This window comes from Chlamydotis macqueenii, chromosome 10, assembly GCF_036417535.1.
Source record: "Chlamydotis macqueenii isolate bChlMac1 chromosome 10, bChlMac1.mat, whole genome shotgun sequence".
Taxonomy (NCBI): Eukaryota; Metazoa; Chordata; class Aves; order Otidiformes; family Otididae; genus Chlamydotis; species Chlamydotis macqueenii.
In genome coordinates this window covers 1,252,817-1,271,660 of record NC_141565.1, presented here as the reverse complement: position 1 = coordinate 1,271,660, position 18,844 = coordinate 1,252,817, and the positions used below count along the sequence as shown (strand labels likewise).

General features: G+C 45.7%; 1 protein-coding gene across 3 annotated transcripts in view; it reads left to right on the top strand.

Moving 5' to 3' along the window:
• FBLN2 (fibulin 2) overlaps positions 1-18,844 on the top strand; it is a 103,488-nt gene that overhangs the window by 50,669 nt on the left and 33,975 nt on the right. For all 3 annotated transcript variants that reach the window (XM_086755775.1, XM_086755774.1, XM_086755776.1), the window contains exon 3: positions 17,795-17,906. In XM_086755775.1, coding sequence (XP_086611901.1) covers positions 17,795-17,906 — 112 coding nt within the window. The remainder of the gene's footprint in view (positions 1-17,794; positions 17,907-18,844) is intronic.

The following is an 18,844-nucleotide window of genomic DNA, read 5'->3' as shown; positions in this document are numbered from 1 at the left end:
GGATCCTACTTTAAAAAAATAATTCTGTAAAGGTGATGTGTGATGGACCCATTTGTTTATCTAAGACGACGAAGGAAGGAAAAAGTCATCTGAGCAGGAGATCTGCATGAAATGAAGATGACTTCAGCCATGCTGCAGATGACTTTATCGATGGGAACAATACTTCATGCTAGCAGCCAGAATCTTTCCTGAGGCACTGAGGAGATTTTCAAGATATGCATAAAGAGAGATTACTGTGAGTTAGACTGCTGGGATTTAAATTTATAGCCGTATGGAAGGGAAAGTATCCGGAGCTTGAAGTCATTCTAATTAGTGCCAGATCACTCTGGCCTCAGAATTTAAAGTAATCAAATAATTGCTAAAAAACTGGGCACATTGCAATAGGGAAAATTGTGAGAGGCTGTTTGTGGCACTGTAATTGTAGTTATAATCAATAATATTTTTTTAAATTGCTGATTGCAGGTATATCTTTGTAACATTTCAGATCACTTGCATTGTTGGTAATGGATGGTGCTGGGTACACAGTTCGTAAGTTCAGCTTGTAACTTATTTTCTTACACCGGACTGGATTGTGAAAATATTACATCAAGAGTTAAACATGTTGAGTCTTTCTTTTTAGCAGATATCCCTGGATGTGAAGCAAACATCAAATTTAATTGACTTCTTAAACATAGGAAGTGTTTTGGAACTATTCCATGGAAATCGCATTCGGAAAGTCTTACCTGTCGGTGCTGTTCGCGCTCGAGTTGGGTCTGCTGGCAGAGAACTGGGCGGTCTGGGCTCTTGCTGGACGTGGGCTGGCTTTGTTTGAAGCCAGATGTCGACTCTTGGGAACTAATGTAACCTTTTGTGTTTAAATGCCAATGTATTTTCCTCATTTGCAGTTGGTTTGTTTCTGTGTCAACCTCACTCTACAGATATTTGTAAAATAACTTTTTTTTTTTAATCACTGATTCTCAGTGACAATTAATGTCGTTAATTGTTTTTGTGTCATAGATGTAAACTGACGTAAAGCCTTGGAAATCTGGAAGTGGCAAAACTCCCCACTCCTAGGCAACTGAGCAACTATAACATGGGAAAAATTGTAGAGAGGAAGAGAATGTGAAAGCACAATTGTGTTTAGGCGGCTTCCATTCACTCCTCTCAGTACTGAATATTGCTTCCTCACTAAATAACTTCAATCCATGAATCAAGTGCATTTAGTTGCACTGATCACTACTTTAGCAGATGATGGTGTGGAAATGTAATTAGCCTTCAATTACAAATCGTTACACTATGTCAGGCGGTTTTGCTTTGTGCTTCATGTGCTGTAAGGGTAACTCATCTTAATATCGTTAGGAATCCATGAAGCCGGTAACTCAGGTTTCCATGTTCTCTCAAGTTCTTGAAATGTTACTCATTCGGTTATAGTGCGAGTCGGTTCACGTGCCGACACTGGATATTAAAAGTCATCTAAAAGTCAACAAACCGCTGCACAGGAATAAAATCTTCTCTAGTTGTACCAATTCAATGCCAGCATTTTATTGCTTTGATTTCATCCTTTGGCTGGAGGTGGCTGCAAACAGGAATCGCGCAGTGGGGCGGTGCAGCGTAGGCACAGCGTGTACTGGTGGAACCAGCAGTGTACTGGATCTCCGCTTCTCAGACCTGCAGGACCTGCTGAACACCAGCTCAGGCCTGACAGCGCTTTTAAGAGCACTTTGAGTGCCCTGACTGAAATCAGAAGCATTGCTGAGTCAGCGTTTTGTACCAGAAGCTTTAAGACTGATAAAGGGCTGGGGAAACACATGGACCGTACAAACAGCAGTGGCCAGTTAATGTGGCATCTGTAGTTGTGGGCTTGCTGCGTGGCTGTCTTGTGTCCTGACACAGAGGGAAAGGGATTGATTTTTTTTTTTTTTTTTTCTGTTGGAGAGTTTCCAAAAAGACATGGGAAAAGAGATTGCATTTGGGGGCAGGTAAGGAAAAAGGGTCAAGAAAAATCAGAGGAAGGTGTGCAGGTAGCAAGAGGAGACGAATAATGGAGTCGGAGATGAAAACCAGTAGTGAAACAGAGAAACCTTCCAGGACAAGAGCTACAGGAAGGCAGCTGGACACAGATGGCGTTGCTTGGTGTGGTACGGGGCTGTGGCTGCTGTGGTCACTCCGACCTGCCCCGGCAGCTGGGTTACCGATGCTTTTATCAGTGCTGCGCGAGCAGCAGGCTTGGCTCACGGGCACGGCTGCGTGCGCAGCACTGCCTTTGCCCCACGTAATTTGGGTGAGACAAGAAGGTTAGAGGGTGGTCCTAACCTGAAACACGTGGATGGCACTTTTCTGTGGGTAAAAGTTCAATATTCATGAAAGTTTTTGTAACAAATTGCCTAGAAAGCTTGTGATCCCAAGAGGTTTTATCTTGTCCTTTGCCAGACAGCCAGTCTTTCACTGTAGTGTGACTGCAGTGCATTTAACTTGAATTTAAAACCAAACAGCTCCTCCCTAGAAGCAGCCTTGCCAATAAACTCTGTTGGTGGTCCTGACCCCGGCCGAAGGGAGCAGGGGACGCTTCTCCCAGCAGCTCTGCAGCTCCCCGTGGCATGGCTGCTTGTGTGGCCGTTACAGAAAAGCTCCTCCCGTGTCCTTGTACTGAACGCCAGAGCTGTAGGGACAGCATTAGGCCTCAGAAAACTGTCTGTCTTCTCATCTGTGGAAAGGACTGGAAAATCCTTCAAATGCTTCTTAGATGTCCGCAGCCTGGGCTAGTTGGGTCAGTGGCTGGTACGTTTTTCTTCAAATTTTTATACAGACTTGCATATCTGATGTGATAAGAGTTTTTGGCTTCCATTTTGGTTTGCAGACACGGTGAAGACACGTGCTGATACTCCGCTGTAGTCATATATACCCCATCTTCCTCCACCCCTCTTCCTCTTCATTGCAGGGTTATACAAAATGGCAAAGCCACACCAGAACTCAGATTTTGACCCCGTATTTGCAGCTGTACGGTAGAGAACAAATCTTCACGTCTCACCCCCGCGTGGCCCTTGTCTTATGTGAAAGTTGATGTCTTGCAGTGATTGGGAAACAGCTGACAGTTAACAAAGAGTGTTTGTTGACTGGGAGAAGCGGCGAGTTCAAAGTGGAACCTCTCCCTTGATTAAGAAAGATGCATTCCTTACTGGGGGAGGGATCTGGCTGGTGCCCGGCCACCGCCAAGAACGTGCTGTACCGTTCCGCGTTGTCCTGCACGTTGCTCCCTTCCTCCTTCCCACTGAGGTGCAGATCAGTTTATCGGTGATGGGGGCAATGGAGGGTGGAAAGCGGCGTAGTTGCTTCTGGATTTGGTAGAAGTGCAGCTTGTGCTGAGCGCAGAAGCTCTCATCTCATAGGTGTCACTGGAAAGCACATTATTCTGGAGTTCATGTCTGCGTTACATGAGGTTTAATCTCTGAAGTCTTTAAAGCGTTTGAGTTTTAGCGCTCTAAGAGAGAGGATTTCCCCTTGCTTGAGGTTACGAGTTAGCGGGTTTAAATGGGAGCCGGAGCCTGGCGCAGGTAAGGAGAGTCCTTCCCACAGGAACTTGCCTCCTTGCCTGCCTCCAAAATCCCGTTTGGGATGTGCTGCTTGGTTTGTCAGGGCGCTTTCTCAGGAGGAGAGGCTTTTTTTTGGAGGTTCATAGGAGGAAATTGCATCTGATGAGGAGAATGAGGGGAAGAAAACAAGGAGGTGCCGCTGGCACTTTACTGAGGTCTCTGGGTTCCCTGTGGATGCTCCCTGGTGTTGTGTTCTGCTTTTACAGATCCATTTCACATCCATTTGAGAGTGCAGATACAGCGTAGAAAGGTGTAACTGACAAATCCAAATAAAACCAGATTAGATCTCCGTGAGAAGTTGTAAAATTGCTGGAGAGACCAAATATTATGCAGAGTCCTGCTTCTCTGGAGTAGTTTATAAAAGATCTGTTTTGTGCTGATTTACCTTTCTGTACATAAATAATGGAATAAATTAGATTAAATCAGCTACAGAATTAAAAAAGTACATTACAGTCTGTTACAGAATGATGTCAGCATTTATAAGCAGTACAGCCAGTGTGCATAGATAGCACTGAGATATTTCTCCTGTTGGCCTGGATCTATTGAAAAAGCAGGAGGGGGTGAGTTTATCTCGCACTCCTCTTTTCCGTGCTCTCTGACCGTATTTAAAGAATCCAGTTTTCATGAGCTGTATTGACACAGGAAGAAAAAAGCGCTGGAAAAAAAATGTCTGCCTAGTGATTTAGGTCTCTGTGCAGGATATAAATACATCCCTTTGAGTTCGAGGATGGAAATGCGTTATTGACGCACGGCTGAGGCGGTAAGCACGCCCTTCAGACAGGGTCCAGGCTGCGAAGCCACCTCCAGACTGAATGCAGACCACGCAAACCATGCTTTTAACCGTGTGTCCGTAGTTACCAGGATTGGGGTTGTGTTTGTAGCTCTTCAGCGTGCAAGCAGCTCTGTATGAAGTAATTGCCTCATATGTGAAGATTAAAATTCATTTATTTTTTCCTTCCCCAGAAAAAATGGGCAGATCCTTTCTAAGTGAAGATGCAAGGGTTGTGCTTATTTTCCTTAGAAATTATTAGATCACTGAGAACTCAAGAGGGATGAGAGAAAAACTCTTGTTTGAAACACATGCAAACATGAAAAAGCTTGACTCTGCATCAGTGTTTCACAGCCTAAGACTAAGACAAACACTGGCCCATCAGAAGCTGTTGGCTGACTCAGCTAATGGAGCGCAGTGGTTAAGCTAACAGCTAAAATTCAGAGAATAATGTAAAGGACTGCGGCCTTCCTGAGCGTTGTACGTGTCTGCGTGAGCCGGTATGGTTTGGTGGTGCTCCAGAACCTCTCGGCCACCAAGAGCTCAGTGTTTCAACCGCTCGGATCCCTACTTCGTAGATGATGACTCGGCAAGTTGTTTTCTTTTTGTGGCCGTGTCCAGACTTTTCTGGCTCTAAGAATGTAGACACTTAGTTCCTCTCTTACGTGCTCCCCCAAGAGGTTTCTGTCACCACAAAGTGCTTTGTAGGGATCTTCTTATCAGCAATCCCCAGTGCAGAAGTAAGGCTGTACACCTATTACTGGCTATTAGTAGGCTGACTTGAACTAGAAACCCAGATAAAATTCACAGTTGGACCATCCTGATGCTTTGATAATTCAATTATAATTTGATATTTACAGGAAGCACTAAAACCCCTTCCCTGCTCTGCTTCTCAGTGACTTCTGTTCTCCATCATCTCCCTTACCAAACTCCTATTTCCTCAGCCGGAGCAGGTGTGGTATGTAAATGACATTGCTTTCCCAGCTTGCAGTTGAATATTAAAAAAGAAAGATAATGAGCAGTGGGCTCTTTACCTACATACAAATAATAAAACTTGGTTTTTGGAAATGTAAAGTTCTGCTTCATTTAATATCTTCTTTTGCTCTGTTTCAGTTGTCTCCTGCAGCAAGTAACCGTAGTGAGCCTTTGTGGGAGAGATGAAGAGACTCCTCCACCCTTCATTAGAATTTGCCACCTTATCCCAACTGCTCCAAAACCCATTTAAATCACAGAGTCGGAGCTTTTTACGTCAGCCCCTTTTCTCTCTCTTCATCTCTGGTTCCAAAGTAAAATATGTCCAGGAATGCAAATTCCTTTACAATTGGCTGCAGTCTATAGTTTCCACGTAGGAAGTGTAGCCAGAGTCCATTGCAGGAGATGAGATTCCAGCTGAGATTTAAGTGGTGCCTGTTTCAGGTGCTGCATGCGGGGTGATGGAGCCTGCCCCAGTGCTGCTGTGGCACTTGGACTTCTCCTTCGGCCGGTCAGGGTCAGAAGGAGAAATCTCCTTCCCAGCTGTGTGTAGAGTGCCTGGCTAGGCTGGACTGTGGCTCCGTCTTTCCAGTCGTGTTTATGCTTATTGCCAGTGGTGTGTGTCTAAGGGGTTGAGGAGGAAAAGCATTGCAACAGTCTGTGCAGCTTACAACACGCATAAAATGCTGAGATTGCTGAAGAAATAGTTTCTGTAGAGACACATACAAGCTGTCAGCTAATGAAATGCTAATCCTTTCACAAAATCCTTACGATTGTTTCATGCTTTGTAGGAGACAGATGTTACTTGTTGCGTGTTCCCTGTAGGAAGCCCTGTCGTACTGGATCTCGCTGCGCCTCATACAGGATTTTGGTCAGCACAGGACTTCAGCACGTATCGTAGTCTCATCAGTGCTGGAGAACTGAGGACTTGCTTTCATAGACACATCTTCAGAGTTATTCTACGTATTCAAGGGCCTTGTGCTTCAGTTTTCAGTCAAGGAGCAGACGGGGCCTGTAGGCTCCCACGGACACTGGTTCAAACCCTGGCTTTAGGTCAAAACATCCACTTCTGCCAAAGCTGACAAGAATTTGCAGATGGTTGCCTTATTTGAGGGTGGCTTAAGCAGCAGTGCTTGCAGGGATACAATAGTATCGTTGAACTTGATGAACACCTACAAGCATGACTTGCTCTTCTTGGTTAGGAACAATGAGTTTGTGTGTGATCTGAGTGGCAGGGAGGAATTAGGGAGTGAAATACTTGATGCTATTTCTCTTGGTGTATGATGGCCAAAGGCTCTGGTGGGGTTACACCATGGGACACCAGATAATTTGAGCTGGAGGTAAAGTCTGAAGTGGAAATGAGCAAAGTGAGTGACCCAGTACCTCCTGTGTGAAACCACAGTAACGGCGTCAAACAAGGTGCTTCATTTAGGAGTTTAAAACTCCATTTGCCTAGTTTCCACCCCAAATCCTTAATTTCTTAGGGAATTGAAGAACCTTGTTTCCAAACAGCTCTGGTTCTGATGCATCCTGCGTGGCACAAGAGAGATTTCCTGCTGTGCTTCCTGCTAGCGGCTGCTAAATTCCCCCGAAACACTCCAAACATCGTTATCAGCCCACTCAGATTAGTGAGGGACAAAAGGAAGTTTGTTTTGTTGCTGTTGACTATCCCACTGAATTTCCTTTGCAATAACTGCCCTGGCACTGGGTGCTTCTTGGAGAATTTAAACCTCCTTGGAGTGAACGGACGGAGGCAGAACCGCGGGCCATCGACTCTTCCAGCCTGCCATTAATCCGGGCAGTGCCCCGGGCCGCAATCGTTATTGCAGAGATTCTTGCACTAACACTGATTGCAGAGCTTCATAAAGAAAATCCCAAGGAAATGAGAAAGCTCTTCAGAGCATTGTAAAATAAATAAGAAATGTAATTTATTGTTCTAAACCTGACAAGGACGAGTGAGGAGTACAGCAGGATACCCAGATAAGGAAAGCTGCAGCCCTCCAACAACTTTCCTGTTCATTTCAAGCATTCCCGTGCACTAATTACAAACTCCATGAAACTCACAGGTTTCCTTCCTCTGATATTCAGAATTGTTTGCTCAACAATCCTCAGCCCTGCCCAAACAGAGCTGGAGGGCACATATTGCCCCAGGAACGGGTCAGGCGCCCGGGGCGCGCTGCAGGTCGCTGGCTGATGCTCTCATGTTATCTTTTCTTACCTTTCCAAGTTGTGCAGGTCTGGTCTGGCTAGGGCTGCTGCTCCTGCGGCTAACATCCTGTGAGAAGTTACTTGGAAAGTTGTGCTGAGAAATGTAGCAGAGAAAATGAGCTGACACCGGCAGCTGGGGATGAGTCAGTGAGTAAATCTTCCCAGTTTGTTTCAGTAATGTTCTGAATAGAGATGAGCATTCAGTTCACAGTGAATAACTTTGCTGATGAATTTCACTGGTTTTCTGCTTTGCATGAATTGGCCATGAAGACAAGGAAAATCTTGGCCTTTTTTATTTTCCCCCAAAATGATTCAAGAGTTTTTCTGTGAGCAGTTTCTGGATGGGGTCTCCTAGAACACAGCGAAGGGTACATATTTTTACTCTGTGCTGCCTGTGTTGTGCTGATCGAAGCAGATCGAGCACTGGTCATCTGCTTGGGATATTTTTTTTTTTTTTGTTACCAAAGTTGCAAAACTCAGATACCTGAAAGCTCACAACTGCAGCCTGAAAGAGGAATGAACTTTGGGGTTGGCTTCGTATGACAATTCATAACCAGCTCCCTCTCATGTGTTAGCTTTGCTGGTGTGCGTGTGGTGACTGAACCTGTCATCTGTGAAGAAGGTACAATCCAGATACGAGTGTACAGTCCTCCTTTGTGACTTTAAATAAAAGTACAGCATCTACTGGGATTGGTGTGAGGTCAAATTATGTGTTTGCATGGGTTGCATGATTAAGGTGTGCCTAGTGTTTGTAAGAAATTGAACTCCAGAATGACACCATAGTTTGGCTTGTCCTTGCTCAGTGTTCCCAGTCCAAAACAAAGACCTTTTCCACTGCTACACTCTGAAAATTTAAATCAGCAACATGTCTTGATGGATGGCTGTCCCTGCTATTGCAGTGTGTGGGTTTGAGTAGTTGTGTGGTGAAACTAATGAACGTGTGTAGATAAACACGCAGAAGTAGGGGTGCACGTAAGCTAAATTAAGGCCTTACACACACATCCAGTTGCCTCTTTATGTTTGTTTGCTTTTTTTTTTTTTTAAAAGAGGAATATTACCACAAAGATGATGAGAGGGCTGGAGCAGCTCTGCTGTGAGGCCAGGCTGGGAGAGCTGGGGCTGTTCAGCCTGGAGAAGAGGAGGCTCCGGGGAGACCTTAGAGCGGCTCCCAGTGCCCAAAGGGGGCTGCAGGAAAGATGGGGAGAGACTGTTCAGCAGGGCCTGGTGTGACAGGACAAGGGGCAATGGTTTTAAAGTGGAGGGTGCCAGATTCAGACTGGACATACGGAAGACATTTTTTACGCTGAGGGTGGTTGAGCACTGTCCCAGGTTGCCCAGAGAGGTGGTGGGTGCCCCATCCCTGGAAACATTCCAGGCCAGGTTGGCCGGGGCTCTGAGCAACCTGATCTGGTTGGAGATGTCCCTGCTCCTTGCAGGGGGGTTGGACTGGATGGCCTTGAAAGGTCCTTTCCCACCCAAACCACTCTGGGATTCTGTGATTATTTTTGTAATTTAGTCATCGTTACACCCTCAGCTCAGTTTGTAACCGGCTAAGGACATACTGCCGGTGCTGATGTCACTGAATGGTTGAGTTGCGGCAGATTCGGTGATCCTGCCTCAATTTCCTGAGGGCTCTGACAGACAGTCCCTGACTGCATCCCCTGATAAACACTATGCCTCTTAATTTTGACTTTAAAATTAAACAGGGCTGGTGGAAATACCGGCTTTGAAGAGAGGAGCCTACCTAGCCACAAAAAGGAGCAGGCAAAGAGCATGCTCTCCCTCAAGATAAAATTCTTTAGACAGGAATTACAAGGGTAATCGGAACCAGGCTTTCCAAAGCCTCAGCTCTTTTGAAAGTTAATAGACAGCATAAATATACTCTGTGTAATATCTGGGGAAGGAAGGCTGCGGAGGAAAACGCAGCCAAGACTGCTGAAGGGCAAGAACCATTATGCCCGCTTTGAGTTATTGTTGTAGCTGATAGAAGGATGATTGTGTGTGAGCTGTTCCTCTTCAAGCTCGGTGACGGAAGGCTAAATCCAAATGAGCCAAATTTTTAAAAGGCAGGAAGAGAAATCGCTTAGGTTTTTAGTTGGCGAATCAGGTTAAAGAATTTGTTTAGTTGTTCCCCCCCATCCTTTCAAGCTGGAGCTAATAAAGGGTGCTGTCATGGAAATGTTAAAGACCAAACATAGTCTGAATTATCTGACCTCTGGCACAAGTAATACAAGTTTTGGCTCACGAGGATTATCCGTAACTAAAGCCAAAGGGAATATAAGGTTGCTATTCATTCACACTTTGAACAAAATCCGCCAAACAATCCTGGCTGAGGCTACGTTGATGTATGTCTCTATTGTACAGTGCATAGCAAAATGAGAACATTCACTTTGTTTTACCCAGTTTTTCATTGTGCCTTTGGGCAGACACAACTCTTTATATTTTGCCAAGCAAGCCAGCATAAGGAATTTATGAAAAAAGAATAATGTAGGAAACGGAGTGTTTTCAGGTTGAAATGGAAAGCAGATGCCTCCCAAGGAGTGAAGGCAATATAACAGGAACTTGTCCTGGATGCATGGTGGAGTGGATTTCTAAAGAGACACAGGTGACTTCAGAGGAAGCAGGAGAGCGCAGAAAAACGCTTTGCTGCCTGAAGTTTAAAACGAAGGCAGGTTGCTGCAAGTGTGACGGACCTCATTTGCGTTACTGGGGTGGTGGCATGGCAAATGGAATCTAGCGGGATTGGAAGAGGATGGTGGAAAAGAGGAGAGGAGGATTAGGGACTGGATTGAAGCCACAAGACGTGTGCTGAACTCTCAGCTCAGCCTGTATTTCTCCTGCAATCTGCTTTTTTGTTATTTCCAATGAGAGCAGCCTAAAAGTCTAATGAGCACACGTGGGTTAAAGCCCCTTCCCCAGCAGCGAGCTAACCCAGGGTTTGGTCATGGAAACACTCGGGCGCTGCTCTCATTTCGGTAACATAGAGAGTCACGTATGCTCCTGAACACGGAGGCACTTTGAGGAGCCTGCAGTAACCTGCACAGAACAAACCCTACACTAATTTAACTGGGAACAGGTCCTGAAAAAAGCTTGACCAGGCCTGGTGACGTAAGTGATAGCTCCGTTTCAAGTGAAAGCAGCTGGCTTTGGGGCCGTGTTGTTGCCCTCCCCTCCCCATCTTTGCCAAGATAAATGTTCTTCTCCTCTTCACCTTTGCTCATTAAAATGTCTTCTGAGCCATCTCGGATAAATCAAGTTAAGAACATGTTAGGCTGCGCAACCAAATGGTGAAATTCAATGAGAGAATTTAATAAAGCCTCTCAAACTGTTGATAAGATAAGAAATGACAGCCTATTAAGGCATAGAGCTACAGCACTTTTTTTATTTATTAAAGCTTCAAATGATGAAGAGATCAGAGCAGAAAAAAAAAACCCTGGAAAGAGGTGTTTTTCAGTATTTGAAGAACTCCATCAAGTTAATAGTTGTTCTGTAAAGTTCTCCATTCCTCGCCATAAGGTACGGTTTGATGTTCTCAGGAAGATTTTTGATAAGGAGCTACAATGGCTTTTTCTCCAGCGTGAGCAAACAATTCCTGTGAAATGTGTGTGCTGGGTGCACTGCAGGTCTGGATACCCCTTCCTTTGAAAGGAAGGACAGATGTGTAGGAAACCGTAAACATATTCTGAAGGTGCTTTTGGGTTTCTTTTATAAGGAAATGGGAAACAAGTCATGAGCACTGACTAGATAGGAGAGGCAGCGCTGTGCTTTGATTGTTTCCTTGACCGTGTGTGCTCCTGGAAAGGTGATGGAAGCTGCTCCTGTTCTGCTCCAGTACCATTTTTGTTCTTTCTCCACTCATTTCTGGTGGGTGAGGATGGGTGCAGGACAACCTGTCCCACTGGATCAGCCTTTATACCAAATAACAGCTTTCTTGTAAGGTGTGAAGAGGAACTTGCTTGCTCCAGTCCCTCAGGAGTCAGCCTTTATGCTTTGCTACTTGGGAAGTCATAGTCAACCATGGGTGTTGCTGGGGAGACTCGTTAACTGCTCTTGGAGGCAGGTTCGTTAACTTGATGTGTTGCAGGCTGCTGCTGCCTTCGCACAGGTGATGCTGGGCTGTGAGGCCGCTCCCCTGAGCTCTGTGGGCTGAGGAGCTGGGCAGTTTGTGCAGTTGCTTTTTTCAAAATGATGTTATAGCTTGAGAGTCGTGGCTGTCAGCTTCCTCTGCGGATGCGCAATGAGCTCCTCAGAATGGAGATGCGTCGTAATGGAGTGCCTCATTGCTAGAAGGTGCTGCATCAAAATTAATCTTACTGCACAAACTCATTTCCTTGCAAGATCCTGGGTTGTTTGTTGGTTTTTGCGTTCCCTCATGACCCCAGAGAGTAAGTACTATAGTTTTGGGAAAAATAAATTATTTTCTTCAAGTATAGGAACTGAATAGCGTGCTTCATCGTAAGAACAAGAGCTGAGCCCAGTTTTGAAGGTATGAGCATTATCTCTTCCGCATGTGAGTGCTGATCCAGCAATTAACAGCTGAAATTAGAGCCAGCTGTGAAGACACATAGCTGCCCAGGGCTGACAACATCATGCTGCCCCTGAAATGCCAGTCTGCCTGCTGATTCACGCTTCAGCTGGAGCACGGTGTGCTGGCTTTCCCTGGCTGGTAGGTAATCTTAGTTGGGAATCATCTGAATTTTGAGCTTTACCTCTATCTTGGATCACATCTTTATATCCAAGCCTCTGCACTCTGTCTGCCTACCCAGGTCTCTGTAGATAAAAATAACTGTCTAAGACTCTTTAATGCGTCATGGTGCCTATAATAAATGTTTATTTTAACTGAATTAAATCTTGGTGCTGTTAAAGCCAATGGCCAGGATTTAACCCATCACTTGCCACTGGTGGGTGGAAGCCTTGAATGCGTTTTGAGTGTGACCGCTCAGTGCTCATTGCTCCCATCCTGTGAGGAACTCAAGTTTTAAGGTTTGTCTGTGTGTGTTCTGCTTAGACAAATAAATGTTCAGAGCAGGAGAAGGGTGGCTGAAACATGCTTAATAGCTCAGTGGGTGCATTTGCTCAAAGGCTGGATATTTGCACAACAGGAGCTCGTCAGTCGATGGAAGCGTTCTGCAGAGCTGAACTCGAGCGAGAATGGAGGTAAGCGATGAAATCAGAGGTGTTGAACTGCTTAAATGTTCTGAGTGGAAATTCAGATGAAGCTGGAATCAGTGAAACTTCAGTGTCGAAAAAGCTCTGGCAAGAGCTGTCCCTTCTGGAGCAGTCATGGAGCTGGCTGGTGTTTTGTTGCTCTCAAAACATAAATTGTGAACACTGAGGGGGGAAAAGCGTGAGAGGTTTTTTTGAAAATCCCTTTTGTCTCCTTTGTGATTCTAACAGAGATGGTTCACTGCGTGAGTGGAGGGGACAGGATTTAGTAGCCTTTAACTCTGGGTTTTCCTCAGTGTAATGGTTGAGCTTCAGCAAACTTTTTAAAATACACACACACCTCCCCCGTATGCGATTTTTCTAGCTGAAAGATGAAGTTCCTGGGCAGGAGCAGGTAAAAGTTGGGTGGATATCTTGTGACTATGGGAAACCAGTGGGAGGCCATCCCACCGCTGCTCAGGTTTGGCCCAGGCGTTGAGACAACGTGGCGTTCTAGGGCACGGCCAAAGATGAGTAAAAGTCGTTTGGAGGAAAAATGTTTCTCTACATATTTGAATTAAATTGTAAATGGCTCTAAAAGACAATACACAAACTTTTGAGACTAGACCAAAATGTACTTTAGTTCATATCTTTACAGTGATGTAGAGTGATAATGGTAGGAGATAAGTTACTAACGAGGAGACGTGCTGCTGTTTTGTAGTGCAGCCTGAAATGAATGTCTTTTTTTTTTCTTTCCTAGTGAAGAAATTCATAAATAGCAAATTTTCCATTAACAGGTGTCTTGTTCAATGACGCTGTGAAGTATCAAAGATGCACACAGTATAACAAATGTTCAGGATTATGGTGTTCTCAAAATAAAATGATTTTGTTTTCCATGAGCAGATGCAAATCTACTTCTAAATCTGCTAATATCCTGAAAGCTCCAAATAAATAAAGCTCTGTTTGAATGTTTAAGTATTTCAAAGTCTGATATCGTATAGCTTAAACTCTCCATCCAGTGTGGAAGCTGCGTGATCTTCAGCCTTGTGCATGGATCTAGTTGTATATATTTCTTCTTGCTAATGTGTAATCAGAATATCATAAATCCATGCTGATCTCTGTGAGCCGTATGATGAATTATTCTGTTTTTCTAATTCCTGATTGAGATAAAATGCGATAGTTTGTTCATTTTATTATAACTGCATTCTAGATTTAATTATTCATAAGATCATAACAAAAGGCAATATATTTTGTAAATATGACTGCTTAATAGTATGGCGGTCTGATATTGAGTCCTTGGTGAGGAACGAGTGATTTGTTTTTATTTGAATTATAAATCATGCAGATTACTGCAATATTGATTAGTAAAATCTGCTGTATCCTCGTGCTTTAAACCTAGTAATGCTGTAGCAACAAATGTCTTTCAGCACTTGGTAAAATGAATGGAGTTTCCACCAAGGGACTGAGTTAAAACTGTGTTGAAAATTCTGTTTATAGTGATGTTTTGTAATTACCTGGTACCGGGTGTATTTCCTGCCCAGTGTAACTGCTTCGATCATCCCTCTGGTGTCATATAGTGACTCTTACAGCTCTCAAGACTCAAGTATGTTTTTAACGTTATTAGTGTGCTGCATAATGGCTCGATGTCCAGGTGGAAACCTGTGACAAGTGGCGTCCCTCAGGGGTCCGTGCTGGGCCCGGCCCTGTTCAACATCTTTGTCGGCGACATGGACAGTGGGATAGAGTGCACCCTCAGCGAGTTCGCCGATGACACCAAGTTGCGTGGTGCGTCGACACACTGGAAGGGAGGGATGCCATCCAGAGGGACCTGGACAGGCTGGAGAGGTGGGCCCGTGTCAGCCTCATGAAGTTCAACCAGGCCAAGTGCAAGGTCCTGCACCTGGGTCGTGGCAATCCCAGGCACAAATCCAGGCTGGGCGGGGAATGGATGGAGAGCAGCCCTGAGGAGAGGGACTTGAGGGTGCTGGTGGATGAGAAGCTCAACATGAGCCAGCAGTGTGCCCTCACAGCCCAGAAGGCCAACCACATCTTGGGCTGCATCAAGAGAAGTGTGGCCAGCAGGTCGAGGGAGGGGATTCTGACCCTCTCCTCTGTGATGGTGAGACTCCACCTGCAGCACTGCCTCCACCTCTGGAGCAGCAGAAGGACGTGGAGCTGTTGGAATGAGTCCAGAGGAGGCCACGCAGATGATGAGAGGGCTGGAGCACTTCTCCTGTGAGGACAGGCTGAGAGAGCTGGGGCTGTTCAGCCTGGAGAAGAGGAGGCTCCGGGGAGACCTGAGAGCGGCCTCCCAGTGCCCAAAGGGGGCTGCAGGAAAGATGGGGAGAGGCTGTTCAGCAGGGCCTGGTGTGATAGGATGGGGGGGTCATGGTTTCAAAATGGGGGGAGCCAGATTCAGGCTGGACATAAGGAAGACATTTTTTACACTGAGGGTGGTTGAGCACTGGCCCAGGTTGCCCAGAGAGATGGTGGATGCCCCATCCCTGGAACCATTCCAGGCCAGGTTGGCCGGGGCTCTGAGCAACCTGATCTGGCTGGAGATGTCCCTGCGCCTTGCAGGGGGGTTGGACTGGGTGGGCTTTAACGGTCCCTTCCCACCCAAACCGTTCTGTGATTCTGTGATGAAATGAAAGCATTGCATAGCGTGAAGTCCAGTTGCAGTTTCTTCTGGTGCTGTGCCCTTGTGTGTGAGTGTGAACGTGGCAGTGTGGGAGGAGAGCAATGGCTTCAGCCATCAGAAACCCTCTGCAGCTGGGCTGCACAGGGTGAGAGTGCAATGGCTGCAAGTCTGTTTTGGGTTGTTCCCCTCTTTTTCCCTCCTGTTAGATACAGTTTCTTAAAGTTGTTTTCTCATGAGCAGACATTTCATGATCACAGGCGCTGTATTTTGTGTGCATTTAATTTTTCTAGTTATTTTTTATAAAGCAAGCCATGCTGGTGATGAGAGCTTTTCAGTTTCCAAATGTAATATTATTTCCTAAATTAACCGTGAAAAGTGTAAAGGAACGGTCTTCTGCTGAGGAAGTTTGTGCTATTTGTTAAGTGCCAATATTTTTTAATGTTGAAGATAGCACTACACTTCACTTCAACTCCTTACCCTTGATATCTGATGACTACTTAGCTCTAGAAGGCACCATGTAAAGCTCTTCTCCTATTGTTTGAAACACAGAATAACTACTGTAAGTACACGGGAGCAGAAATGTGCTGGTAACATTGGCGTTCTCTCTGTTTCGTTGGAATTGCGCAGCGTGGATACCCAGATGTTTTGAATTGTAGCCATTTATAAAAACGTCTCACTTGTAGGTAAGTAAGTGTTACGGTTTTGCAAAGAAAAAATATTTGGCTTGATACCGTATGCCGAATGCAGACAAAAGAAAGGATTGTCACCTATTTCATCGGATCTGGCCTGTTGGAGAAGCTGCCCTTTAACGCTGCTATTAAGGTGCAGGAGGAGAGGGCTCTCAGTTGAGGTGGGACAACTGCAGAGTCCGTCCCGTCCCGTCCGTCCCCCGTCCCGTCCCCCCCACCGTCAACCTGAAAGCAGTTCCTTGACAGAAGGGAACTGGTAAGGCCAGTTCAGCAGAGGCTGGCTTCGCAATGTTCAGCTGTGTTGCCAGGTCTCGACGGGAGAGCGCTACACCTTCAGCAGTGCTGTTCTGCAGCGATGGCGTTGGTCCTAAAATCCTTGTGGAGAAAGAGATGCCCCTTCCCACTGTAAGCAGAGCATACTCAGGAGGGATTTGTCTAAAAACTGGCTGAGGGATCTTGAAAATGCCTTGTTCTGCAGCGGGGGTTGCTGGGTGTTGGTCAGGGAGCGCTCAGATGTGGAGCTACCCAAGGTCCGTTGCACTCACACATCTCCTACAGCTCAGCTTTGGGGTGGTTTTGTCTTATTTCCTCTTGATGGTGACACCAAACCGTGCCACAGACTGGCCTGGAAGGATGAATGAAATGCACAGAATGTTCCTTATATCTATATACGTGGCTTTGAAAGGAACTGGAGCACTTCTGGTGAGCCGATGGCGAGAGCAGGCGCTGCTCCAACTCATCCGCACGGGGCTGTTGACTCTTCATGGAGAAAGCAGAGCCCTGTGGTCTGGTACCCCATCTTTATGATGTGTATCCCTACTGTGAAATCCCAGTAAATTTCTGTACAGACTCCAAAAAGTGCTGTTTCTGCCCAGTCCGACGTGACCCGGGTCAGCTCTGTACGGTGGGTGTGTAGTGTATTGCAGACCAGTCAGTTCAAGTTGCATTTCACTGTAACCTGAAAAATCCTGTGAAAATCCACGAGGAAAAATGTCAAAACTAGTGCAGCGTTCTGCATGTCCATCTCTTTTACTACGTCGTAGTGCCGGTGTAATGAGCCCATTAGCAGAGTCAGAGTTCTGTCCCTCAGCCCCTTCTCATTATGGTTTTAAACCAGCTGAGCCCTCAAATTGAGGCGTAGGAACTCCAGGTCATTCTGAGGAGTGACTCTTACAGAAACAGTTTCTTAACGCTACATATGTCAAACCTGCTAAAAGCACCCTTGCTAAATACCAGGAACTGTGCTGTGTTTCGTTTGTTGGTAACTTTACTGGGCCACCTTCATACTGGCCCAGCCAGCCGTAGTGAGGGCACTGGCCAGGTTGGCCGGGGCTCTGAGCAACCTGATCTAGTCGGGGATGTCCCTGCTCCGTGCAGGGGGGTTGGACTGGGTGGGCTTTGAAGGTCCCTTCCCACCCAAACCATTCTATGATTCTATGATTCTATGTTGTAACAGCATCGTGACATATTGAACTTGCGCTAAGTGGCCAAGCGTGATTTTTCAGTTCAGAGATGTCAAAGGTGGAGTTGTCTTCAAACCAATTGTGTCTTTTATTGTATTTAAAACTCTTAATTTGCTTCTGCTGTTCCTCCCTGAAAGACATTATCAAGTGATCGATTGTGTCAAGATACTGAGGGTACCACGTGCCTCTTTCTTTTTCTGCATATAACCAAATGAAATGTGGAAATAAAAAAAGAAGAAAAAGCTCGGCTATTGTTATTATAAAGATCTTTCCAATTAAGAAAACAGAGCTAAATCAAATCTATTGCATACTAAAAAATCTGGATGTGTTTTCTACAGGTTCCACGAAGGAATTGATTGAGAGCTGCTGTGGAGCCGGGCAGCAGTGGGCTATAGACAACGGGGAGTGCACCGAGATCCCCGTCAGCGGGACGGATGGAGATATTTGCAGGTACGTAAGGCAAAGCCGAGCGTTTTAGTTTAACGTACAGAGCAGACCTTTAGAAGAAATGAAATGACTGTGCAGTTCTTGGGGTGTCCAGGAGACTGGGAACTGTTTCGTTCATTGCATGAGTTATTGGTAGACTGGCAATATGTCATGGCAAATCAGAAAGAAGGACTTCCCCCTCTCTTTCCCCAAAATCTAATCTAAACAAAAGCTTTAATGGTTTCTTTTCTTCTCTCATGTGAGCAGAACACAGATTTTTGTTTTCCAGTTTTATGCGCATCTGTGGAGTTGCAGATAAATAGAAGGGCAGAGCAGCTTAATGTGTTTGTCTTTCGTTTGGCAAGCGCTCAATGCAGTGATTATCCATGTCATTAAATGATAGGTTTATTGTCCAGTGTGAATGGCTGCTGGTTCTGATGTCTGCGTTCAGCTGGAGGGGGGGACCGTACGCCTTGATAATGCCGCTGGTATCGGGAGCATCTGGTCTGAGTCGGGGTGCCAGACTCAAACTGCGCAGCCAGAGAAGGTGGATGGGCGCAGAGCAACACGAACAATGTATTGCACTGGCTGCAGTTCATTCCATCCCTCTGTCCCCCCCAAGTCTGAAACAGGCCTTAGGGTGGGATGAAGGCAGAGTTATCCGAGACTCACACGAAGCAACGTAAGCCAGATGTAGTTCTCTGAGCAATCCCAACATTTTCAGCATTAAAAAAGTCTGGAGTAATTGGTTTTATCAAAGTCGGTATCATTGCGCCTTTCTGAAGTCACTGGGAGATTAAAATCCCCCCCACTGGGATCTGGTGTGACATAGCTGACACATACCAACTGTCTGAGAAGTAAAGGCAGATTAAAAATTCCAGCTTTGGCCTAAGTAGGTGCAAATCCAATGCGTTAATGAGTTGCACCTGCACATCTGAGACTGGGTTTAGATGAAAAAGCCG